Source organism: Erythrolamprus reginae, chromosome 2 (genome assembly GCF_031021105.1).
Source record: "Erythrolamprus reginae isolate rEryReg1 chromosome 2, rEryReg1.hap1, whole genome shotgun sequence".
NCBI classification, from domain to species: Eukaryota; Metazoa; Chordata; class Lepidosauria; order Squamata; family Dipsadidae; genus Erythrolamprus; species Erythrolamprus reginae.
Window position 1 is genome coordinate 182,676,697 of NC_091951.1, and position 25,864 is coordinate 182,702,560.

The 25,864-nt window shown below is 41.5% G+C and overlaps 1 protein-coding gene across 1 annotated transcript; it reads left to right on the forward strand.

The window, feature by feature from the left end:
* The first annotated feature begins 8,521 nt into the window (after positions 1–8,521).
* Positions 8,522–20,311, forward strand: LOC139159467 (keratin, type II cytoskeletal 6A-like). The gene is made up of 10 exons (XM_070736786.1): positions 8,522–8,759; positions 8,877–9,019; positions 11,276–11,490; positions 11,973–12,033; positions 12,476–12,571; positions 13,805–13,969; positions 14,796–14,921; positions 17,042–17,262; positions 18,388–18,422; positions 20,118–20,311. Exons 1-10 carry the CDS (start codon positions 8,522–8,524, stop codon positions 20,309–20,311), a joined length of 1,494 nt encoding a protein of 497 aa, XP_070592887.1.
* Positions 20,312–25,864: the final 5,553 nt, after the last annotated feature.

The window sequence follows — 25,864 nt, forward strand, 5'->3', positions numbered from 1 at the left end:
TATGTAGGCTGTTTTTAGCTAGGAAGCCAGAGCAAAATATTTAAGGAACGGGAAACAGGAAAACAAGATTTTAGCTGTTGTACAATCCCAATCTTGCAACCTTCAGACACTCCAGTCGTGAACTATGAGGTTCACCTTATGGTATGCGTCTGAGAGACTGCTTGCCTAAATCAGTTCAATCATCAACCACCTTTGCATATTTTGGAAAGGTGCATATTGCAACTTAGACTAGTCAAGGTTCCCCCTTTCCTCTGCACGTATATCAGACAGATTCTTGACAAACTGCCCATTTCCAAATTTCCCAGTGTGAAAATAAAGGAGACAAATTCTAAGAAGATTACTCTTTAGAGGAATAAAGGGAGGGGTGGGCTACTGCCTGGATGGAGGGGCACCTCAGAGCACCCAATTTGCATGAAAGATGTTGAAAGAAAATGCAGGGTGTCCTGCATAAGCCACACCCACAGTGTGGTAGTAAAAGGTTTGGTAGCCCTTCACTGAATAAAGGCATGCCCATCAAAAAGTCTGCAATTTGCAGTTTCCCTGGGAAAAAAAACCCCTTACTCATTTCCTGCCTAGGGACTAGGGCCACCATGTAGGTTTCTTTGTCAGTTTCATTAATTAAAATAGATTGATGCCTTTTTAGTATGGCTGATCCTTTAAGTAATCCCAGCCAGCTATGTTAATTTGGTAAAATAGTGGGAAGCAACTAATTGTATTTGTCAAAATAAGTAGTGATGGGCGAACCCAACGGAGTTCGGGTTGGGCGAGTTCGGGCAAACTGCGCCGTAAAGTTTGGGTGAGTTCAACGAACCCAAACACCACTCGAACTTCGAACTTTTCTGGGAATGAAGCCACGCTTTATTAAAATTAAATTGACAGAGAGCTCTAGTGACTTTTTCTTACATAGAAAAAGGAAAGGCAGAGAAAGAAGGTGTCCCTGTGGTTGGCCCCAAATTACATTTAGAGAGAGCACTAGAGGCTTTAGATTACACAGAAAAAGGAAAGGGAGAGAAAGAAGGTGGTCCTGTGGTTGACCCAAAATTACATTTAGAGAGAGCACTAGAGGCTTTAGATTACACAGAAAAAGGAAAGGGAGAGAAAGAAGGTGTCCCTGTGGTTGACCCAAAATTACATTTAGAGAGAGCACGGGTGGCTTTAGATTAGACAGAAAAAGGAAAGGCAGAGAAAGAAGGTGTCCATGTGGTTGACTCCAAATTACATTTAGAGAGAGCACTGGTGGCTTTAGATTAGACAGAAAAAGGAAAGGCAGAGAAAGAAGGTGTCCCTGTGGTTGACCCCAAATTACATTTAGAGAGAGCACTAGAGGCTTTAGATTACACAGAAAAAGGAAAGGGAGAGAAAGAAGGTGGTCCTGTGGTTGACCCAAAATTATATTTGCAAGAGGGTGAACAGGGGGATGCAGAGTAGCAGGAGGATGCACCAGCTTTTCTCAAGCAATCCTGTATGCAGCAGAAATCCTGTATGCAATAGGCACATGCCGGCCTTCGGTCCCCGTGGGATCTAGCACCTTGTCATCACCATCAGAATCTTCTTCCACCCACTCCCCCCCCCCCCGCTATCCTCCCTCTCAGCCTAAAAATTGCAGTAAGCTGCAGGAGCAGGGATCTGGGTCTCATCATCCTTCCCCGATGATGCCCTGGACACCTCCTCGTTCTCCGGCAGAAGCTCCGGGCTATCCGGAAGCCCAAGGCCTGCAACTGGGGATGGGGCAGGTGGACGGCCCATGGCATCCCAGTTAAAAGTGTCAATGAAGAGCATTAAAGACTCCACTGCTTCTGGCTGAGATGGCCTTGCTGCTTTGGAGGGGGGTGATGATAAGGGCTCTTTGTGGCTTTGCACACAGAATCACATTGGCACAGTTTAGAACTGGAGGAGAGAGGAACTTGCACCCCGCCCACCAAAGTCTGCTTGTTCTGGTGTCCTGGCTGGCTGGCTTTGCACACAGGACAAGACAGGCACACTGGCAAACTGCAACTGGTGGAGAGAGAACCCGAACCATGTTCGCCAAACCTGAACCCGAATCCGAACACTTCTGGAAATAAAGCCACGCACCAGGAAGGAATCTCTCTTTCTCCTGCTGCTCTGTTTCCTCCTGTGCCACATCCTCCGGCATGGCCTGAAGTGTTTTATCCATATTGGGAAGCATGCAAAGTGCTACTGGGGGAAAGGGAAAAATGCTCCCATTTTTTTTTTCAAAAATTAGGTGCACAGAGGGTTTGGGAGGCCTGCAGAGTGCTCCTGGGAGCTGGGGAAGGCAAAAAGGCTCCCATTTTTGCAAAAAACAGCCCATTGTTTTTGCAAAAATGGGGGTGTTTTTGCCTTCCCTCAGCCCCCATGAGCATTCTGCAGACCTCCCAAACCCTGGGCCATTTTTTTTGCAAAAATGGGACAGGGAGTAGGGTTTTGGGTGGCCAAAAATGGCTGTATAAGACTCAGCAACATTTCCACCCTCTTTTGGAGGGAGAAAGGTGTGGCTTATAATCTGAAAAATACGGTACTAATAATAGCCTCTAATTCAAGTACTAAGTACTATAGTTCCAACCTTGGTGCTAACTATCTAATATTGGCTGGATTCATGCACCATGCTAAGGCATAGTTGAACTTAGATTTATTGAATATAGTTGAATTGGGTGGTTTATACAAGTAGTCCTCGACTTACAACGGTTCATTTAGTGACCACTCAAAGTTACAACAGCACTGAAAAAAGGGAGTGTTTACCATTTTTTGCATTATGACTGTTGCAGTACCCTCATGGTCACATGATCAAAATTCAGACTCATCCTATTTATGATGTTTGCAGTGTTCTGGGGGGCACACAATCCCCTTTTGCGACCTTCTGACATGCAAAGTCAATGGGGAAGCCAGATTGACTTAACAACCATGTTCCTAACTCAACAACTGCAGTGTTTCACTTAACAACTGTGGACGAAAGATCGTAAAATGGGGCAAAACTCACTTAACAATCATCTCTCTCAGCAACAGAAATTTTGGGTTAAGTGGTGGCCATAAGTGCCACGCTAAACAAAACCAGCCAAATAAAGCAACAAAAACAAAACAAAACCCCAAACAAAATCGGCTACAAACAAGACCCAAACAAAATCACTGCAGGTTGGCGGATGAATAATATCGGGCTAGCCAAGGGGAAAAAAACAGCTCGATGTGTGTAAGTTAGGCTATTTAAACTAACTGAGGGAAAACTGGGCTGAGGGAGACAATGTCATTCCTAAATACATACATACATACATACATACATACATACATACATACATACATACATCTCAGATGGTTTTATGTACACACACACACAAACAAGCAAGCAAACAAACAAACAAACACACACCATGGAATTCAGTGGAACGCACTCTGAGGTAAATATTTATCTGAAGCCTCACCATGCAATTCACTGCATAGTTACTCAAGAATAAGTATTGAATGAAAACTAATCCCAAATTAAGAGAGTCAGTATGATAACTAGACAGGCCTAGTTTTGCACCAGCCACTCTCTCAACTGGGAAGTAGAAAAAATAAAATTTCCAAACATATTAGTTAGTGAGTGAGTGAGTGAGTGAGTGAGTGAGTGAGTGAGTGAGTGAGTGAGTGAGTGAGTGAGTGAGTTAGTTAGTTAGTTAGTTAGTTAGTTAGTTAGTTAGTTGTTTGTTTGCTTGCTTGCTTGCTTGGTTGTTGGTTGGTTGGTTTTTGATGGATTGATTGACTGATGGATGGATGGATAGATGGATGGATTGCATTTATATGCCGCTCACTCCAAAATGGACTCTGAGCGGCTGAGCAACTTCTTTAGAGTTGCCAAGGAAATGGCATGGAGCTACACTCCCCCAAAACAACCAGTACACACAGAGATGATGGCAGTGGGGTGGTTTTTCTTTAGTTTGTTTGTTTTTGTTTTGGATTGTTGAATTGCTTCACATGCTGCAAGAGAGTGATGATATCAGACCACTTCCAACACAATTTCTGCTGTGGAGTGGGTTTTTTTAAAAAATGATTTCATAAGTACGGGATGTTTGGCAATCTTATGTAAGATTGCCAGAATTTTACTGATATAATTTATTCATTGAACATGACACTCAGTCAACTGAACATTCAAAAATGCATTACAGATACCATTGTTCTCTGAAATTCCTAAAAAGAAATAATCAGACAAAGAAGGCTTTGGAGTAAGGAAAGAGGGTTTATTTGGGCACAGTAATCTCTCTACTGTCCCAAGCAATTTGCAAAACACGGTGTCACCCTGGGGGTGCACACTTACATAAGCAAAATGCAGGTTAGTTATACCCTAACACAGACCCCTCCCAAATATTTGTTTATTTATTTATTTATTTATTCGTTCGTTCGTTCGTTCGTTTATTTATTTATTTATTTATTTATAATAAATAACGGCTAACAGCAACAATAAAACAGTGTACAATAGTAATTTGGTATTAGAAATGATTAAAAATCCATTAATATAAAAACCAAACATACATACACACATACCATGCATAGAATTGTAAATGCCTAGGGGGAAAGAGGATCTCAATTCCCCCATGCCTGGCGGCAGAGGTGGGTTTTAAGTTGTTTATGAAAGGCAAGGAGGGTGGGGGCAGTTCTAATCTCTGGGGGGAGTTGGTTCCAGAGGGCCAGGGCCGCCACAGAGAAGGCTCTTCCCCTGGGTCCCGCCAGCCGACATTGCTTAGTTGACGGGACCCGGAGAAGATCCACTCTGTGGGACCTAACTGGTCGCTGGGATTCGTGCAGCAGAAGGCGGTCCCTGAGGTAATCTGGTCCGGTGCCATGAAGGGCTTTATAGGTCATAACCAACACTTTGAATTGTGACCGGAAACTGATCGGCAACCAATGCAGACTGCGGAGTGTTGGTGTAACATGGGCATATTTGGGAAAGCCCATGATTGCTCTTGCAGCTGCATTCTGCACGATCTGAAGTTTCCGAACATATGCTGGCTAGTCCGACATAGTGGTTGACAGACTAAATTCATTTCCCGATACATGCCTTTTCCCTTATCCCCTACCCCTATCTAAAAGCTATGTACAGGTTTCCTGTCTCTTAAAATGAAACACAAATAATAGTAGTTTGATCTATTTCTGGTATCTTTTTTAGCGTATTCCTTAGTAGCTTCGAAGTTTAATCTATTTCTATTATCTATCACAAGTTTCTACAATGCTTAACTATTTACTTTTCTGCTTTTTGTTACAAAGGTCACTTTTAATACAGTCTCAAAATACAATGGCTACATATTTTTATATACAAAACTTTAAGTTTTAAAAATTTCAGCTCTCACCATTGATTGGTGCTAATGGTTGATACCAGTTGTTGCCAGTATCTTAGTATCAACGAAGTGATTTTTTTAAGATGTACGATCAGCGTGGGTTTTAACCAGGGGTGTATTCTGCTTTCCGCCACCACCGGTGCGCTTCCCGCAGAGCATTGTGACAATGGGATGAAGATTTGCTTCCTGTACATATGCAGGGAGTCAAATCTTGCATGAGTATGCGTGCAAGCATGCAATTTTGTCAATTTTGGGTGGGGGTTTTTGCTTTTGCGCATGCGCAGAAAACAAAAAATTGCCCAAAATCACCAAAATCTCGCACTCGCTTACGTCCTCATGTGAGATTTGGCTTCCTGCACATGCGCAGGAAGCAAATCTTGCTCTGATGCGTGCACATGCACTATGGCACCCATCCATCCATGCAGAAACCCAATACTCGCTGCCAGTTCACCTCCTTCCTCACATGGCTTTGCCGCATGGCTGCGCATGTGCTTCACGCATGCACACATGCGCAGTGGCAACAAATTAAAAACATCCCCCCCTCAAAAATCTGAAAACACGATCGCATGCACAGTGCTGGAAACTCAATTCCTACGCATGCTCAAAAGGAAAAAAAATCAAAATCAATTTAAAATTCAAAAAATCCCAGATGGTGGCACCCACGGACCGGCACCAACCAAACCAGTTCCATGACATCATTGTGACATCACCAGCAGGTCCCTATTGGTTCGGGCGAACCAGTCCAAACCAGGAGGAACCCATCTCTATGTACGATTTTCCAGGTATCACGGTTTTTTGCAGTTCCCCTCGTGTTATTACAGAAAGCTGCCATTTCCTGATCCATTTCCTTGATTTTCTTTGGTTGTCCAACTTTTACACTTTTGTTCCGGTTGCTTTCCAATCCAATTGCATGCCCTTGTTCCCTAGAAACAACAAGTGCACCCTGTAACTCCTTTTTCCACAGATGTCTAGGAGCCATAGTATCTGATGCAGCCTTTGTTGACCTGGGGGACCACTGATCTGGTGGAATTTTGCTAATTCCTTCTCACCATTAGTGATAGCAGGTGCCTGGGTTGGTTCATAATGGCTAAACCACTGCTGATGCAAAAATGATAATCCCATAACTATAGGATAGCTGTCTAGGCCCAGCCACAGCAGCCTAGCTGCCTGCTTGGTGGCAGAAAGGCAGGATCAGGAATTATAGAAGTATTATTGTTATTATTATTTAGTTGCGGCCGTATCTGGACTGGGAGTCACTGCTCACAGTCACTCATGCCCTCATCACCTCGAGGTTCGACTATTGTAATGCTCTCTACATGGGGCTACCTTTGAAAAGTGTTCGGAAACTTCAGATCGAGCAGAATGCAGCTGCGAGAGCAATCATGGGCTTTCCTAAGTATGCACATGTTACTCCAACACTCCGCAGTCTGTATTGGCTGCTGATCAGTTTCCAGTCACAATTAAAAGTGTTGGTTATGACCTATAAAGCCCTTCATGGCACCGGACCAGGATATCTGCAAGACCGCCTTCTGCCGCACGAATCCCAATGGCCAGTTAGATCCCACAGAGTGGGCCTTCTCCGGGTCCCATCAACTAAACAATGTTGTCTGGCGGGACCCAGGGGAAGAGCCTTCTCTGTGGCAGCTCCGACCCTCTGGAATCAACTCCCCTCAGAGATTAGGACTGCCCCCACCCTCCTTGCCTTTTGTAAACTCCTTAAGACCCACCTCTGTCATCAGGCTTGGGGGAACTGAGACATCCCCCCCTTGCCTATGTAGTTTTGTGCATGATATGACTGTGTGTATGTATTTTATCTATTGGGGTTTCTCCTTTTTAGACTTTTTAATGTCAAATTGTTATTTTAGATTTTAATTATTAGATTTGTTACCATGTATTGTTTTTATTACTGTTGTGAGCCACCCCAAGTCTATGGAGAGTAATATTTACAGTTGCATCCCAGCGGTCAGTTGTTTCGCTGGATTTGGCATTAATTATTAGTTGAGCCCCACCCGGGGGCCTAGGATGTCATAATATATTTTCGAAGTATATGTGCTGAACTGAGCAGTGCAGCTTTCTGCATTTGACTGATGGTGATTTTGTCGATCTTGAGCTGTTTTAAATATAACTCCAGTGCTTTTGGCAGAGCACCCAGTGTTCCAATCACCACTGGAATTATCACTGCTGGTCTGTGCCATAATCATTGAATTTTGGTTTTTAAGTCCTGATATTTTGCAATTTTTTTCATGATACTTTTCATCGACCTTGCTATCCCCTGGTATATTATACTATCCCTGGTATTATTATTATTACCATTACTATTATTTTATTGATCTCTGCTCTCTGGGGTATCCATTTAGTGGATTATTTAATGGACTCCAATAAACCAATAAAAAGGATATTCCTGCAGGAATCCAATGTCTGGTGAGTGATTGTCTAAAGGCTCTCACAATCAAACAATGGGTGCAGTCATTACACAGGATGAAGACAAGACCTATTGGCCACAAGGTCTTCAAGCAGGAGCTACAAATCCAAAATTACCCCCAGACAACGGTGGGCTACAAGCCGGAACGCTAAATTGCGCTCACCCCCATGGCTCGTAAGTTCTTGCAAGACCATCATGATTTTGCTGCTGCACCTATGGTGGTAGCAAAATTGCGCCCATGTTTCGGCGAGGTTTTACCTGTGGTGCAGCAGCAAAATCGCGCTGGTCCCACAAGAACTTATGAGCCGTGGTGGCGAGCACAATTTAGCGTTCCGGCTCCTAGCCCACCACTGCCCCCAGACCACCTTCCTCACAAGCTAGAGCAACTTCTATGGAACAAGATTTCCCACTAGGTTTTTTTCTTCTTGCTGTCGTTCCTCCTTGAATAAATTTCTCTGGCTCATTTCCATCATTTAGTGCTTAATTTGAGGAAAGTATTCATTATTCCCAAATGACAAGCAAGCATGTCTTAGCTGGTTGCACTTCCATTTAGCCTTCACGTGGGGTGTGTATGGCAGGACAGACTTATGTCACCATTCTAAAAAGCCTTAGGGCACACCCAACGACATTATTCAAAAAGACGATCAACTGCAATCACAACCAATCCCACCTCCTTGACAATATATATAAGAGAAGAAACCTTAAAACCTAGAGCTCACAGCTACACCTGCCTCTGCTTCACAGACTGTGTCCTCTCTTTCTTTCTGTACTTCTTTCTTCATCCTCCCCAACTAAAATGTCTCACCGAGCCAACTTCAGAATTCAGAGGAGAGGCTTCAGTAACTCATCCGCCATCCTACCTAACTTGTGTCGCACCAACTGGAGCTCACAAAGTGTGGGCAGAGGTGGAAGCTGTGGCACTGGCTGGGCCCGGGCCGGTGGGGCTGGTTTTGGCAGCCAAAGCCTTTACAATCTTGGTGGACCCAGGAGAATCGCGGTTGGAAGCAGTTATAGCGGCGGCTTTGGGTATGGTGGTGGAGTTTGTAATGGCTATGCTGTTGGTGGTGGTGGTATTGGTGCAGGCTACGGGCTAGGTGGAGCTGGTTTTGGTGGAGGGAGAGGGGACACATGCTTCCCAGTTTGCCCACCAGGCGGAATCCAAAAAGTAACTATCAATCCCCAACTGTTGGCGCCTCTCAAACTGGAGATTGACCCCACCATAGAGAACGTTCGCAAAGAAGAAAGAGAGCAGATCAAGACACTCAACAACAAGTTTGCCTCCTTCATAGATAAGGTGAGAATAAATAAATGATTTCTTTTGCTATTTCAGGTTGCCATGGATTGGGGAAAGAGCTCAAGACAGAGCCTTCCTCCAGCTCCTCTTGCAATTTTCATTGATTTCATCACAGCTGTTATTTATCACTGGCTGGCACCAGCTAGATGAGATTATGGAGCTGCAAATTTTTTCCCAAGTCTTGCTGCTGCACTTGCAGTAGCAAACTAATTGGAGTAATGCTATGGGGAATTTCTTTTCCAGTTGCAGAAAGACTAGAGAGCCTGGAAACATTTCTGAAGTTAAGATTATATTTTCTCTGACACAAATCTCAGTAGGTCAGCAGAGCTTCTCATTAGACAGCAATAATGGGGGAATGAGGTGTAATCAAACTGTATGTATGTATGTATGTATGTATGTATGTATGTATGTATGTATGTATGTACCAGACAATCATTCTCACTGTTCAACCCCCAGCCCAGTCCAATGTGTGGGGAAAGAGCCAGGTCTTCACGACCTTCCAGAAGGTCAAAAGGGTAGGGATATCTCAGAACTCTTTTTTGGGGGAAGGGGGCAGTCCCAAAAGGTTGGGATGGCCATTCAGATAGTGCAATTTGAAGCCACGGAATCTTTTTTTCCTGACTAGTAACCATGAATCGAACTGCTTTGAAACACTCTGTGACTGTGATCCTTTAGCCTAGAAATGTAAAATATGCAGATATGATGTAGTTCTTGCTTCAGGAAAAAAAAAACTTTTGCAGAGTTTGAGAAAGGATTAGATCATGACGAGTAATGAGAGATACGGAAGCGGCATATATCACACTCAAAGTGTGTGCAGGATGATGCCTGAGTAGGCGTAGAGTTATTTCACTCATTCTTGCATTCATGCCTTCATCTACAATTGCAGTTTGCCTCATTTCAAAGTGTTTATTAGAAATTAGAAAGATCAGAAGCAACGTGAGAAAATATTATTTTACCGAAAGGGTAGTAGATGTTTGGAACAAACTTCCAGCAGACGTGGTTGGTAAATCCACAGTAACTGAATTTAAACATGCCCGGGATAAACATAGATCCATTGTAAGATAAAATACAGGAAATAGTATAAGGGCAGACTAGATGGACCATGAGGTCTTTTGCTGCCGTCAATCTTCTATGTTTCTAAATACTTATGCAATAATGGGGTACTTTTTGACGTGAGAATTGCAGCATTGATGAGGTAGACAATTACACAGGTAGCTACACTCCCATACACAAATTAGTCTAGAGGAATATGTACTTATTTGAATACCACCTTTATTATTTTTACAAATAACTCAAGGCAGCAAACATTATTATTATTATTATTATTATTATTATTATTATTATTATTATTATTATTATTATTAATTGGATTTGTATGCCGCCCCTCTCCGCAGACTCGGGGCGGCTAACAACAATGATAAAAAACAACATGTAACAATCCAATTTAATAAACAACTAAAAACCCTTATTATAAAAACCAAACATACACACAAACATACCATACATAACTTGTAATGGTCTAGGGGAAGGAATATCCTAACTCCCCCATGCCTGGCGACAAAGGTGGGTCTTGAGTAATTTGTGAAAGACAAGGAGGGTGGGGGCCGTTCTAATCTCTGGGGGGAGTTGATTCCAGAGGGCCAGAGCCGCCACAGAGAAGGCTCTTCCCCTGGGGCCCGCCAAACGACACTGTTTGGTCGACGGGACCCGGAGAAGGCCAACTCTGTGGGACCTTATCGGCCGCTGGGATTCGTGCGGTAGAAGGCGGTTCCAGATGTATTCTGGCCCAATGCCATGTAGGGCTTTAAAGGTCATTACCAACACTTTGAATTGTGACCGGAAACCGATCGGCAGCCAGTGCAGGCCGCGGAGTGTTGCAGAAATGTGGACGAATCTAGGAAGCCCCACGATGACTCTCGCGGCCGCATTCTACCTACACATCTTTGTTCTTCTGTTTTTTTAAGAGGGCTCTGTGAGATAAGTTAGGCTGAGAGACAGAGACTGGCCCAAGGTCATGCAGTTAACACATAGCTAGAGGGCACTAGATACAGGAAGGCTAACTATTGTGGGCAGAAGGGAGGGAGGGAGGAAGGAAGGAAGGAAGGAAGGAAGGAAGGAAGGAAATTAAAGCAATAATAAAAGTAGGATTTTTGCACAATCTGCTCAAGAATACACCAAAACAATTTGAGAATTTTACCAGGGATTACAGTAGGATTTGCCTCTCCAACCCCCAAATGTGTGTCTTTATGCCTCCAGGTGCGGTTCCTTGAGCAACAGAATAAAGTGCTGGAAACAAAATGGTCTCTGCTTCAGGAACATGACCAGAAACAGGTGAAGAGTAACATTGAGCAACTTTTCAATGATTACATCAACGCTCTTAGGACACAGCTGAGTGATCTGGAGAAGGAGAAACTAAGGCTGGAGGGAGAACGACATAACACCCAAAACCTTGTAGACGACTACAAGAACAAGTAAGACTTTTAGAACTTCAGCTTTCCTCCAAGTTCCATCTTACTCCCTCTTCTATGCATGTGCATGCCAGCAAGCCAGGTGATGGCCTGGACAGGACCTTGTGGTTTTCTTGGTAAGGTTTTCCAGAAGTCATTTGCCATTTCCTGCTTCCTAGAGCCGAGAGTAACTGGCCCAAAGTCATGGAGTTGGCTTGGTACCTAAGATGGGATTTAAAAGTCACAATTTCTCAGTTACCAGTCTGGTGCTTTAACTACTACCCCAAAGTGGCTCTTAAAGTTTTTAGCCCTTCAGTTTTCCTCCCTTGTTTACACCTTTGCTGATATTGCAGCTAAAAATCTCGCAACAGGATCTGTTAAAAAACAAAAGGGCTCAGGTGGTTTGCCAACTAGTTGTGATGGATAAAAGAACCACAGATTAAAAATTGCAGAAGTTTTACTAGATTTCTCTAAGTAGATGGTATTATTTTCTCCTCCCCAAATAGGTATGAAGATGAGATCAATAAACGCACGGAAGCAGAGAATGACTTTGTAACCCTCAAGAAGGTGAGAGTCTGTCTGCAATATGAACCCTTTGCAGAAAGGCAGCCAGTGCTGTGATGTTAAAAGATGGGACTATCCCAAAAACAAGCACATTAGCCTCAATTAGGACATACATATACACAAGGGTGGGCTGCTGCCTGGACCGGAGGGGGGGGGGTGGCCCACAACACAGTGGGGTAGTGAAAATGGAGCTCCACCCCAGAGCACCCAATTTGCACTGAAAGATGTTGAAAGAAAATGCAGGGCGTCCTGCATTAGTCATGCCCACAATGTGCTAGTAAAAAATTTGGTAGCCCTTCACTGCATATACATACATACATACATACTGTACATATATGTATACATATTTTAATATTAAACACTTAATTACACAGGAAGTAATAATGAATTAATAACTCTGTAGTCCTTTAACTCCTAGCCCTTAAATCCAGTGTTTTCTTTTTAGGACGTGGATGCTGCCTACTTGGTCAAATCAGAACTAGAAACTAAATTACAGTCTTTAGCTGACGAGATTGATTTCCTTAGAGCCTTATATGAAATGGTAAGCCTCAATAGTGTTTTCTTTGAACTCTGCTCTATTATGCAATTAGATGTCCTGCCAAAGAGATAGCTACCCTATTGGTTTACTTTCCAGAAATTGTTTCTCTGTGACAACTCCTGTTTTCCCCACTCTTCAATAAACAAGATAGCTAAAAAAGAAATGTATAGCATATTTTGATATAGGGAGGGAAGACAGGAGGGAGGAAAAAAGGAGACAAGGAAAAAGTAAGGAAGGAAAAAAGAAAGAAAGAAAGAGAGAGAGAGAGAGAAAGAGAAAGAAAAAAAATCAAAATATGTTGAAAATCCCTCAATTAAATTAAAGAACGCAAAAAGTTACAAAATAGATTCAGAATTAAGAATTACCGTAAGTAAGAATTCCTGCAGTTTCCAGAATCCCAAGATCTAAAGATAAATGCTCTCATTAACGAAAAACATTGATCTGGCATTTGGTAACTCCAAAACTCTCCTGTACAAGTTATAAATAATGAATTGTACTTAGTAGAGATGGGTTCCTCCATCAACCCGCTGGTGATGCCCTGCTGATGTCATGGATTGGTCAGTGCTGGTCCATGGGCACCGGCATCTTCTTTTTTTAAAAAAATGTTGAAAAAAAATTCAGAAATTTTTTTTTTGGGGGGGGGGGGTATTTTCTGTGGGGGTTTTTTCCTTCTGTACATGTACAGTGGCTGAGTTTCCAGGACTGCACATGCATCATCATCTTATTTTCAGCTTTTTTAAAAAAAAACAATTTTTTTTTTGCACCATGCATGTGTGCGCTTTATGCGCACACCTTCATGAAGCACAACCATGCAATGCAGGAGGAAGCAAACAGGTAGCGAGGTAAGGTAGAACCCAACCCTGGTATTTAGGAAATGGATTCTTAAATTTGATAAGTGGAAAGACACATATGACTTTTTAGGTAAACAGTACTGAGGATTCTGTATCCCGTGCAGTTCTTTGGATTGCTCCATAGACATTTTTTAACAGCTTTCATCTCAACCTGTCCTTTCTGGTCCGCGGTATTTTCAATCAATGAACATGACTATTAGAAAAAAGTTTAAAATAATTTTTTGGGGAAAAAAGAGTAAACTGATGATGAACAAGGACCCCTTCCAAATTCCCTTACTTACCTAATAGAAAGGACCACTTGCTCTAAATTTTGAATTAGGTGCTTGCCAAGGCCCAACCTTTTTGTGTATATTTTCTGAGTGGACTATTCCTATCACACGTGCAGGAACTGGCAGAGCTACAGAGGCAGATCTCTGACACTTCGGTGATTTTGTCCATGGACAACAACCGCTGCCTGGACCTCAACAGCATCATTGCTGAAGTCAAAGCCCAGTATGAAGAGATTGCAAACAAAAGCAGGGCGGAGGCTGAGGTTTGGTACCAAAACAAGGTAAATCATCATCCAGAAAGTCGGGTGGGTGAGATGTTGCTGCCCTACAGTGAATAAGCTGTGAGGGGAGGCCAAATGTTTTCTTCTAAAATTTGATTAACAAAGCCAAGCCAGTTGGACGGACGTTGCCTCTTCTCCTTTCACATTCTCCCATCAATCCTTTCTGGTAAATCTCTTAGCAGTCAGGGAAACCGCATGCATGCCACTTTGGCCTCTTGTAGAGTACAAGGGTTGAAAATCCAATTTCTCCCTATTTCCTTTTAAATTTGTTTTGGCCTCATCAGCTAGCCATACCCACTTGGACTTGAACCTGCAACCTTTGCCTTGTAAGGCAGAGAATGATCCTCTAGGCTACAGTATTCTGGCGACGTTTCGACGAGGTCTCACTCGTCATCCTCAGGCTGGTGTTTCTGTCCTTCTTCTCAGGCGAACACTGCGAAACCTGAGCTGCATTCCTTCTATAAATACTGGTGGCTGGGTGTGGTTTGATGGCTCAGCATATGTATATATATATATGTACCCTTTGATGCTTAATTGTCATTATTCTATAATTTTAAAACCTTTGACCTTAACTTGGTTTTTAAATTTAATGTTAATTAATGCTGTAGTTATTTAGCTATATTAGATTATACATCGGCCAGAGTTCCTCTTTGGAAGGAGGTGGTTTAGACTTGTGAAATGTAAATAAACAAATGTAAGATTTGCCATGCAAAATAGCTTGGGGCATCAGATAGCGGGAGAGTAATAGACAAACAGAATGAATCAATCTGACTCCCTCCCTTAATTAAACAGTTAAATTACAGTAGCTGCCTTCCACTTTTTTTAGTATGAGGAACTCCAGGATACTGCTGGAAGGCACACTGATGACCTTCGTAATGCCAAGCAAGAGATTTCAGATCTTAAGCGACATGTCCAAAGGCTGAAGGCTGAAATTGAAGCTGTGAAAAAGCAGGTAGGTTACTATGATCTCCCAAAGTTGTGATCATTCATCGGTGCAGCTCAGTTATACTTCTGGCCTGAAAGAACATTGTAATATGTCATCATATTACATTCCTAGATTATTCCTAGGTTCCTAGATTATTGGGGGCAATATGCTGATTCCGTAAACCGCTTAGAGAGGGTTGTAAAAGCAATGTGAAGCAGTATATAAGTCTAAGTGCTATTGCTATTGAAATGCTTTATTTTTTTTATCTTAACGCTACTTTTTTGCATACATTTAAATTCAAAATTAGCAATACTCATACATGAAACACAGAGGACATGCTGGCAGAAAGTTATCGCTTTACATTACTTCCCTGCAAAACAGAGTAGAGCACAGCACCTGTGATGCTCATCCTTATAATTTTTACAAAATCAATGATTTTTTTACAAATAGCCGCAAGTCTAATTCATTCCTTATTAATTAATTATTTGTCAATTAATTGGTATTGTAAATTACTAAACTCACCTGGCCAGCATACAAATGCAAGCAGCCATCTTCTCCCTGGATTTCTCTTTTTTTTCCATTTATACCACAGCAGAAGTGGTTTCCTGCTGGTTTGGACTGGTTCTACAGAACTGGTAATGGAAATTCCCCCTCCCCACCCCGCTCGCCAAACTGACAGTGACCTGGGCCTGCCACGCCCCCAAATTGGTTCTCTCAGCCACTCCATAGGTTCCGCCATCTTTTTTTTTTGCTTCTATGCATGAAGTTTGCGCACACTGTTTGTGCGCGCCTGTGCAGTATACCCACTCAGTGCATCAGGAAGCAAATCAGCAACCAAGTAAGCCATAACCCAACCCTGTACCACGCTCCATCCTCTCTAAGCAAAATGGCTGATCCTATTAGTGAACTATCTAGAAAAAATTGGGAAAAAACTAAATGATGTTTTTCTATCTATCTATCTATCTATCTATCTATCTATCTATCATCTATCTATCTATCTATCTATCTATCTCTATCTCTATATCTCTATCTATCTCTATCTATCTATCTATCTATCTATCTCTATCTCTCTATCTCATCTATCTATCTCTATCTATCTATCTATCTATCTATCTATCTATCTATCTATCTATCTATCTATCTATCTATCTATCTATCTATCTATCTATCAGATTTATATGCTGCCCTTCTCCAAAGATTCAGGGCAGCTCACAGCAATACAAAAACAATTCTAAAGCCCAATTATAAAACTAATCTAAAAACCCAAGTCATGAGGCCTTATAACCACACTCATTCACATCACAGTCATGCTAGCAGCTAGAGCAGAGTATTAGAGCTCAACTGCCCCAGGCGTGAGGGCAAAGGAGAGTTTTTAAAGCCTCCCGGAAGGCCAGGAGAGTGGGGGCAGTACAAATCTCAGGGGGGGGGGGGTTGGTTCCAGAGGGTCAGAGCTGCCACAGAGAAGGCCCTTCCCCCGAGGCCCACCAGACAGCATTGCTTTGTTGACGGGACCTGGAGAAGGCCAACTCTGTGGGCTCTGACCAGTTGCTGGGATACATGAGGCTGGAAATGGTCCTATAAGTAATCTGGTCCTAAGCCATGCAGGGCTTTATAGGTAACGACCAACACCAACACTTTGAATTGCATCCTAAATCCTATCCCTAGTTACAATGCAACAGTTGCTGCCTACAGGATGCTGAAAGTATCCCATTTCGTTGCAAGCTTAAATACTTCCTTCCCAGTGCTTAATCACTGCAGGCTTTCAAGAAAACATTGGACAACCATTTGTACAGGATGGCATAAGAACTCTTGAGTTGGGCAGGAGGTTCAATTAGAAGATTTTAAAGGTCCCTTCCACGCCCTGATTCTATACTCAAAATGGCTCTTCCAAAGTTGGAAAATATAATACTGCACATAATTATAGTCTTTCTTCAATATCATCCATGCTTACAATGTTTGAAGCAGGAATCTCTTGACATTTTGAGTGTGTTTTTGGAGATCCTACAAAAGCCCATTGATGGGTCTTGGGTTCTTGGCCCAATATAAGTTTACCGTATCTGCTTATGGGATAATATAACTCAAGATATTTTACTCTGTTCTCAAGAGATGATCTTCTATGCTACTTTCTCTTTCCTTCCTCCCTTAAGTGTGCTAACCTAAAGGCAAGGATTGCTGAAGCAGAGGAGCGAGGTGACCTGGCACTCGAAGACGCAAGGCAGAAATTGTCTGACCTTGAGGATGCCCTTAAGAAAGCCAAGCAAGAGATGGGCAGGCAAATCAAGGACTACCAAGATCTACTAAATATGAAGCTTGGCCTGGATATTGAGATTGCTACCTACAGAAAACTTCTGGAAGGAGAAGAATGTCGGTCAGTGACAGTCCATCTAAGTAGAATCTTTACTACCTCTTTACTAGTACTAGTCTTTGTATTAAAAATTCTATCTTTTTACTATTATTACTTGAATAATGGCATAAGAGATTATGCCCAGAGATTAGAATGGCCCCCACCCTCCTTGTCTTTCGCAAATTACTCAAGACCCACCTATATCGCCAGGCATGGGGGAACTGAGACATCCTCCCCCAGGCTTCTATATTTTATGTTTGGTGTGTATGTGTTGTATGGTTTTATTTATTTATTTATTCATTCATTCATTCATTCATTCATTCATTCATTCATTCATTCATTCATTCATTTATTTATTGGATTTATATGCCGCCCCTCTCCGTAGACTCGGGGCGGCTAACAACAGTAACAAAAAACAGCATGTAAATCCAATACTAAAACAATTAAAAACCCTTATTGTAAAACCAAACATCCATCCATACAAACATACCATACATGAATTGTAAAGGCCTAGGGGGAAAGAATATCTCAGTTCCCCCATGCCTGACGGCAGAGGTGGGTTTTAAGGAGCTTACGAAAGGCAAGGAGGGTGGGGGCAATTCTAATCTCTGGGGGGAGTTGGTTCCAGAGGGTCGGGGCTGCCACAGAGAAGGCTTTTCCCCTGGGCCCCGCCAAACGACATTGTTTTGTTGACGGGACCCGGAGGAGGCCCACTCTGTGGGACCTAACTGGTCGCTGGGATTTGTGAGGTAGAAGGCGGTCTCGTAGATAATTGCTGGGGTTTTATATGTTTTATTTTTAATATTAGATTTGTTTCACTTTTATATTGTTTCTATTATTGTTGTGAGCCGCTCCGACTCTTCGGAGAGGGGCGGCATACAAATCTAATAAATAATAATAATAATAATATGCATGGTGTGGCCACCAGTAACTTTGAGTTCAGTCCACAATCTCACTCCAAAATTCCATTCCTGTTAGCATCTAGTTCAGTGACTCTCTTTCCCTTTAAGTTTATTCTTCAGTGTCCTTAAGGACTTGATGACTTTGCAACAATAGTCATAAAACATTGGTTTTCTTTTAGTTAGCGATATATGCTCAGAATACATTTGAATTCTTACTTATGCCTGATTACTATTTTGTTTCCTATAGATTGACAAATGATGCAGCAGATGCAGTGAACATCTGTAAGTATGCAGAGGAATATTCACATTATGACATTTATTTATTTATTAGATTTGTATTTGCTGTACAGTAGTGATTAAAAGGCTCCTTGCTTCTATTTAGATAGAGATACAGTATCTGTTCTTTGTGCCCTCTCTCAACTCTCCTGCCCTACCTCTTCCCCTGCAATTGTTGTTTTTTGCAATTACAGCTGCAACAATTACACTAGCAGCAACCCAGCAAAGTTCTTGGTGTGTTAGGCCAATATAGTACCACAGGCAGGGCAGTGGTTAGAGTTCAGTACTGTAGGCGAATGCTGGAAATGTAAAACACCACATGGCATCCACTACCATATGTGGTGGACGTGTCCAGAAGCAGTAACATTTTGGGCCTTGATTAGAAATTGGTTGAAAGAATTTCTAAATTATGAACTAGAACTAAAACCGGAAATATACCTACTAGGTATTATCAGAGGGCATCATAAAAAGGCAAATTTATATCTCATAATCCATATACAGCGGCAAGATTGAACTTTGCAAAAAATTTGAAAAAAGAAAATATACCAACAGAACAGATGATAATCAGAAAGATACTAGAATGTGCAAAAATGAATAAAATGATGATGGAGTTGCAGAATAAATGGGGAAATGATTATTATACCGTATGGGGAAAATTATACAATTGGATAGAGGAAAAAATAGAAATTAAAAAAAAACCCAGACAAAATAAAAGAGGACAATGTTGAAAAGGCAATGTAAAAACAACTTTATTTCAAAATGCACAAGTTTCAGTAAATTGCTTGTATGTATTGTATGATGTGTCTACTTTTTGTATGTTTGTTTATGTTTCAAAAAATTCAATTAAAAAAAAGAGTTCAGTACTGTAGGCTACTTCTGCTCATCACCAGCTGCCAGTAGTTTGGCAAATCAAATCTCACCAGGCTCAAGGTTGACTCAGCCTTCTGTCCTTCCGAGATGGGTAAAATGAGGACCCAGATTGTTGGAGGAAACATGCTGACTCTATCAAACTGCCTAGAGACGGTTGTAAAGCACTGTGAAGCAGTATATAATGCCATTATTGCTATTGCTAAACACCTTGTAGAATGCCATAGGACAGGATTTGACCAATTTTTCCGGGCTCAGAAAGCAAGAAGGAAATTTGTAGGAACTCTGATAGCAATAGCAATAGCATCTAGACTTATATACCACTTTACAGTGCTTTACAGCTCTCTCTAAGTGGTTTATAGAATCAGCACATTGCCCCCAACGATCTGAATCCTCATTTTAACAACCTTGGAAGGATGGAAGGCTGAATCAACTTTGATCAGGATCGAACTCCCGGAGTGAGCAGTGAGTTAACCTGCTCTACTGCATTCTGACAACTGTGCCACCATGGCTCTTGGTGATGGCTCTGATCATCACCAAACCTCACTGAATATTAGTAATTTCATCCTCAGAGCTCATACGACCTTGGAATTCTTGCATTTGACCTCAAGCGAGATCATCATACTCTTTCACTTGACCTTTGGCACCATTGAGAAATAAAATAAATGAAGAGGGTTTTCAAATCGTTTCACTTGGGGAAAATGCTTGAAAGTCCTATTTTTAAGAAGGATGGACCTGACAGAGTCCGTAGACCCTGCCCACAATTTCTACAAAGTAGCTGCCTTTCTTAGAACAGAAGGTGCTCACGGTCTTCTCTGTCTCTTCTTTTTGCAGCTGTTCTCTCTTCACGTATTTCAAATGGATCTGCTGCTGGCAGCGGTCTTGGCTATGGAAGCAGCCTTAGCATGGGTGGAGGTGGTTGCTTTGTGACAGGAGGAGGTGGCGGCGGCAACATTGTGGATCTTGGAGGTGGCAGCTGTTCTAGCATGAAATTCATTTCCCGTCCTCCGACAAGTTACATAAGCTAAAGGACTCCTACTTTTAAAAATGAAACATGTGGACCATGTCTTCCCTGGACCTCTCCGTGCAGTATTCATACATCTGTCCTTTGCTCCATGTTCAAATTTTGTAAGACATGTCATTTCTTTGGTTGTATATAGACAGCATTCTGCTTTTCAAATGAGTCAAACTGGATAGAGAACAAGATTGTTTTCTCATTTTTCCTTCTTTCATCCAAGTTAGATTTCTACATTTTTTTTCAAGGTTTCTGTAAACTAGATAATCTTCTGTATTGTTTTTTTTTAATGCTTGAAATCTGTACTTTGAAATACGGCTTTACTTTTCAGTGTGCATATCTAATAAAAGCATGATTATGAGGCAATTCATTTAAAATTAGTCTCGGCGTCATTGTAGCAGGCCAGAATTGTGATACTGCAAATGGGTGATTTGGACATCTATGATCTTCAAGGGAGTATGTTTTGGGAAGAACTGAACAAAGGTTAACCCAATTCTTTTCCTTTGAAAAAATGTTTAAGTCCATGTCGACCCCTGGCAACTGCCTGGAGACATGTGTCCTATATTTTTTGGTCAGATTTCAGAAGAGATTTGCCAGTGAGCACCTCCTAGGGCTGAGAAAGAGTGACTGGAACAACATGGTCACCAAATTGGATTTATTTCTAAGGTATGGTTAGAACTGACAAATTGGTTTCTTAACACTATACCAAGCTGGCTTTTAGAAGACCAGTGTTGCTGGTTTTTCATTAGAAAAAATTAGTGCAATTGTTTATCTAGAACAAATTAGTTTGTATTATATGTGAGATATATGACTTATTGCAACTACATAAGAAACTGAAGGAAACAGGTTTCTCCGCACAATAAATCCCTTATACTGAAAAAAGAGGGTTTTTTCCCCCAGTAAACCTTTTATACTGTAAGACATTTCTGCTACTTCTTGCAAATCTATCAGAAAAAATATATAATTCTGGAACATGCAATACTTCAGATAAGTGAAAGTGGTATGTTCTCTGTTGGAAGAATGCATCAATATGTTGGTGATGTCCTAGGTTGCTTCTGTACCAGGAGTTACTCAATTGCCGGTTCATTTCTTCCGGCACAGATGTGCAGTGCCAAAAACTTGGCTTCTGTGCATACCCAGAAGCTATAAAAAAAAAGCTTCTGCTCATGTGCAGGAGCCAAAAACAAGATGGCGCTGATGATATTGCTGAGAAACTCAGTTCAGCGGCATGGCCAACCCACCATAACTCCCAGTTCGGTGAGTGGGGGAAAATTCCCATAACTGGTTCTATATAGAACCGGCCCAAACCGAGAGCAACTCATCTCTGTTCTATATGCTGGGTAACCTTTTTAGACAAACACTTCCAGATTCTCCATGAAGGAAACTTATAAATAAGGTTTCAAACAGTGAAATATTGGTTATAATAAGCAAGAGCTATTACATGGGTTCAGCTTTCTTTTTTCACGGTAGCTGGTCAACTTCCTCTGGGATGCCTGCAGAGCATAAACATTTCTCAGCAGAAATGCTTTGGCTCTGATTTTGGAACAAATTTATCGCTATTAACAACCACCAATACCTATGTACTATATACATAAAATAGTGAAGGGCTACCAAACTTTTTACTACCACACTGTGACACCTTGGTATAAAAGATTTTATTGTTTGAAAAAAATCCAAAATGAGTGATATTTTTTTTCTTTCCCATCTATTTACTCCATCTATTTACTGCTGCTGTGAGCCACCCCGAGTCGGCGGAGAGGGGCGGCATACAAATTTAATAAATAATAATAATAATAATAATAATAATAATAATAATAATGCAACACATAGTATATAATTTTCTTGCCTTCAAAGCAGAAAACTCCCACGTTCAAGAAAGAGTCTCTTTGATAATTGTGACTGTCATTTTTCTCTGTCTCATCCATCACTACGAACATCCCTCTAGATGTTTTACTTGCAATTATTTATCATCTATAATTTTGTGGGAAACAAATGATACAAGAAAAGGGATGTACTGTAGGCAACCAGTTGTAACAATTCTATCTAAGACTGCTAAAGTTTGCAGGTTTTTTATACCTTTTCTTCCCCTGATTCCATTCCATTGTTCAAAATCATAAACATTGATGAAAGAGATAAAAGCACCATTATCTAGTACAGGGAGTCTTCAGTTTAACAGTTCGCTTAGTTACTATTCAAAGTCAATGTTGCAACATCCCCATGGTCACATGATTTACATTCGGATGATTGGCAGCTGGTTCACAATTATGACAGTTTCAATGTCCCAGGGTCATGTGATCACCTTGAGCGACCTTCTGAAAAGCCAAATCCACAGGGAAACCAGATTCATTTGTCATTAATAGTGTTGGGCGAACTTCAGGAAGTTCGGATTCGGCGAACTCACCCAAACTTTGCCGTGAAGTTTGGGTTAGTTCGCCAAACCCAAACCCGAACCAAACAGCAGCAGCATTTTTAAAAAGTTTTTTTTAAAGTTCGGGTAAACTTCGGGTAAAGTTCGGGTTCAGCCAAACACCACGAAACAACGATGCCTGGGAGGAGAGTGGGGAATCCCATCGTGGGATTCCCCACTCTCCTCCTGGGCGGCGGTGTTTTGCGGTGTTCGGCCAAACGCTGAACCTGAACCAGAACTTTATCCGAACTTTTTTAAAAGTTTGGGTTTGGGTTCAGCATGCCAAACACTGCAAAGTTTGGCATGAGCCCGAACTTTGCAAATTCAGTTTGCCCAACACTAGTCATTAATCTAACAACTCCAGTGATTCGCTTAGCAAATGTGGCAAGAAAAGTCATAAAATGGGGCAAAACACATTTAACAATTGTGTCACTTAGCAACATAAATTTTGAGCTCAATTGCGGTCATAAATTGAGGACCACCTGTACTAAAAAAAGCCTTGGTGGAACAGTGATTAGAGAGCAGTACTGCAAGCTGCTTCTGTTGACTGCTGGCTATAGTTCACCAGCTCAAATCTCTCCAGGCTCAAGGTTGACTCAGCCTTCCATCCTTCTGAGGTGGGAAAAATGAGGACCCAGATTGTTGGGGGGCGATATACTGACTCTGCATAGTGCTTAGAGAGGGCTGTACAGCACAGTGAAGCGATATATAAGTCTAAGTGCTATTGCTATTGCTAAAGCTTTGGGCCCTTTTGGATTCCGGTAAGAAAAATTATTCTAGTCTTATTTTTGCATGAAAAGCCATAGTTTAAGAAATAAATGGGCTGGGGACTAAGAATCATGCACTATTGTCCTAGAAGAAACATACATCTAAATGTTATAACCTCATCAATCCATAGCCTAAGGGGAGCTTCTTTATAACAGACAGGATTTTCATCCCAAACAATAATACACACCATCAATGATCCTGTGTGTGCGTGGGCCTTGATAAGGATAGGCGAAGCGCCTGTTTCAGTGTATGGAGCACCTGTTTTAGCATGAACCATTGGAGCCTGTTCTGGAGTCACTAGTGTGTTCCAGAGTGTTTCAGCATGCCTCATCTGTTCCAATGTGTTTCAATGGAGCCTGCATCAGCATGGCTTGAACCCCTGCACCCAGCAAATAGTCTGGTAGCCACCATTAAAGAAATACAAACCTCGTGGCCCAAGAAAACAAACACTTCCGGGATGAACTTCACAATTGGTATGCTGTCTCAATACTTATCGATTAACTCATAATTCACCCAGAATAATATAATCAATTGAAGCATTGATTAGTTAATTGAGTAGCTGATAGATTGGTTAATTAATGAACTAATTGATTGGTTTATGGATAGGTATAGTTTAACCTAGAAATTGATTGGTGTGACTAGTGTAACTGATAGATTGAGATTTATTTATTTATTTATTTTATTTATTTATTTTGTCCAATACACAATGAGGGTTTTAGTGGGTATATATCTATATACACATAGTAAAATACATGATGGTTATAGAGGAGATACTCATAGTAAAATATATCTAAGAAATAATAGAAAAGAAGATGAAGTAATAGAACATATCAATGAAAGAATAGAAGAAGAGATATAGGAATAGAAGAAAGGTATAGGAGATATAGGAGAGCAATAGAACAGGGGACGGAAGGCACTCTAGTGCACTTGTACTCGCCCCTAGGCTCATAGGATCATGATTGTTTAGTTGATTAAAGTTGACAGTCAAAAAGAGGGCTGTGAAAACATTTACTGACCCCTCGCATCCTGGACACAAATCGTTTCAACTCCTACCCTCAAAACATTGCTACAGGGCACCAAGACAACTAGACATAAGAACAGTTTTTCCCCAAACACCATCACTCTGCTTAACAAATAATCCCCTCAACACTGTAAAACTATTTACTAAGTATGCACTACTATTACTACTAGTTTTTTCTCATCATTCCTATCACCCATTTCCTTCCACTTATTACTGTAACTTGTTGCTTGTATCCTTAATGTTCTTTAAAATTGTTTCTTCATTGCTTATTTGACCCCTACGATAATCATTAAGTGTTGTGCCTCATGATTCTTGACAGATGTATCTTTTCTTTTATGTACACTGAGAGCAGTGTATTATGTACACTGAGAGCACTAAGACAAATTCCTGGTGTGTCCAATCACACTTGGCCAATGAAGAATTCTATTCTATTCTGTTCTATTCTGTGATATCTACTAGATTAATAGTTCAGATTAATTGATTAGAGTGACACTAATTGCTGAATAACTATCTAATTAATTAATTGAATGATTGTCTCACATATCGAAACCTGCAAATAGAGATTAATTAGAACGTATATCTACCAGCCACAATCCTCTTGCTAGTTTCAAAAATCTCTCTTATATTTCCACATCCCATTATTCAGTTGAAAAGGGTGAATGGTTGCTTAACACAGAATGCTAAAACAAGCAAAGCCGGCCCATAGCTATGCTGGAATGCATTGAACTAATAAGCACTCTGTTTTTTTTAATGTGAGCACGGACTGGGAGGACTATGGCAAGCACAGATGTACTACTACCCTAGATTGATATATAGCCTTTGTTCTGTATTGATATAATAGAAAGTCAGTTCCAATGTGATCAGGGGTGGGCGTCAAAAAAATTAGCAAGGGGTTCTCTGTCCAGTTGCTGGGTGGGCGTGCCAAGCCTCCTGGAGGGCAAAAACGGCCTCCCCAGGCTCTGGAGGCCTTCCTGAACTTCCGACAGGCCTGTTTTTCACCCTCCCAAGCCTCCACATGTGCCCTGCGCTTACCTGCATTCAAAACGGGTTGCATGGGGACTCCTGGGAGGGGTGGTGTGGGTGGGGCCAGCCAGGAGTGGGACTTGAGGGTTCTCTGAACTGCACAGAATCTTATCTAGAGGTTCTCCCAAACCCCTGCAAACCCCCAGCAGCCCACCTCTAAATGTGATGCTTTTCCTAAGGATTAGGATTTTAGGCTGAATTTAAATATTATCACCCAGGACAATCGGGAGATTAATTTGTCATCTGATAATCTAATCTAGAGCAGAACCAGTTTGATGTGGCTGCTAAGACATCAGGCTAGAACTCTGATGAAGTCTAGTCTCACTTTAGGCACCCTCCTTGCCTTT

Coding starts and splice junctions, on each gene's coding strand:
- LOC139159467 (XM_070736786.1), top strand. CDS start 8,522: ATGTCTCACCGAGCCAACTTCAGAATTCAGAGGAGAGGCTTCAGTAAC. Junction 12,572..13,804: donor TTAGAGCCTTATATGAAATG/GTAAGCCTCAAT, acceptor TCACACGTGCAG/GAACTGGCAGAGCTACAGAG. Junction 13,970..14,795: donor AGGTTTGGTACCAAAACAAG/GTAAATCATCAT, acceptor CACTTTTTTTAG/TATGAGGAACTCCAGGATAC.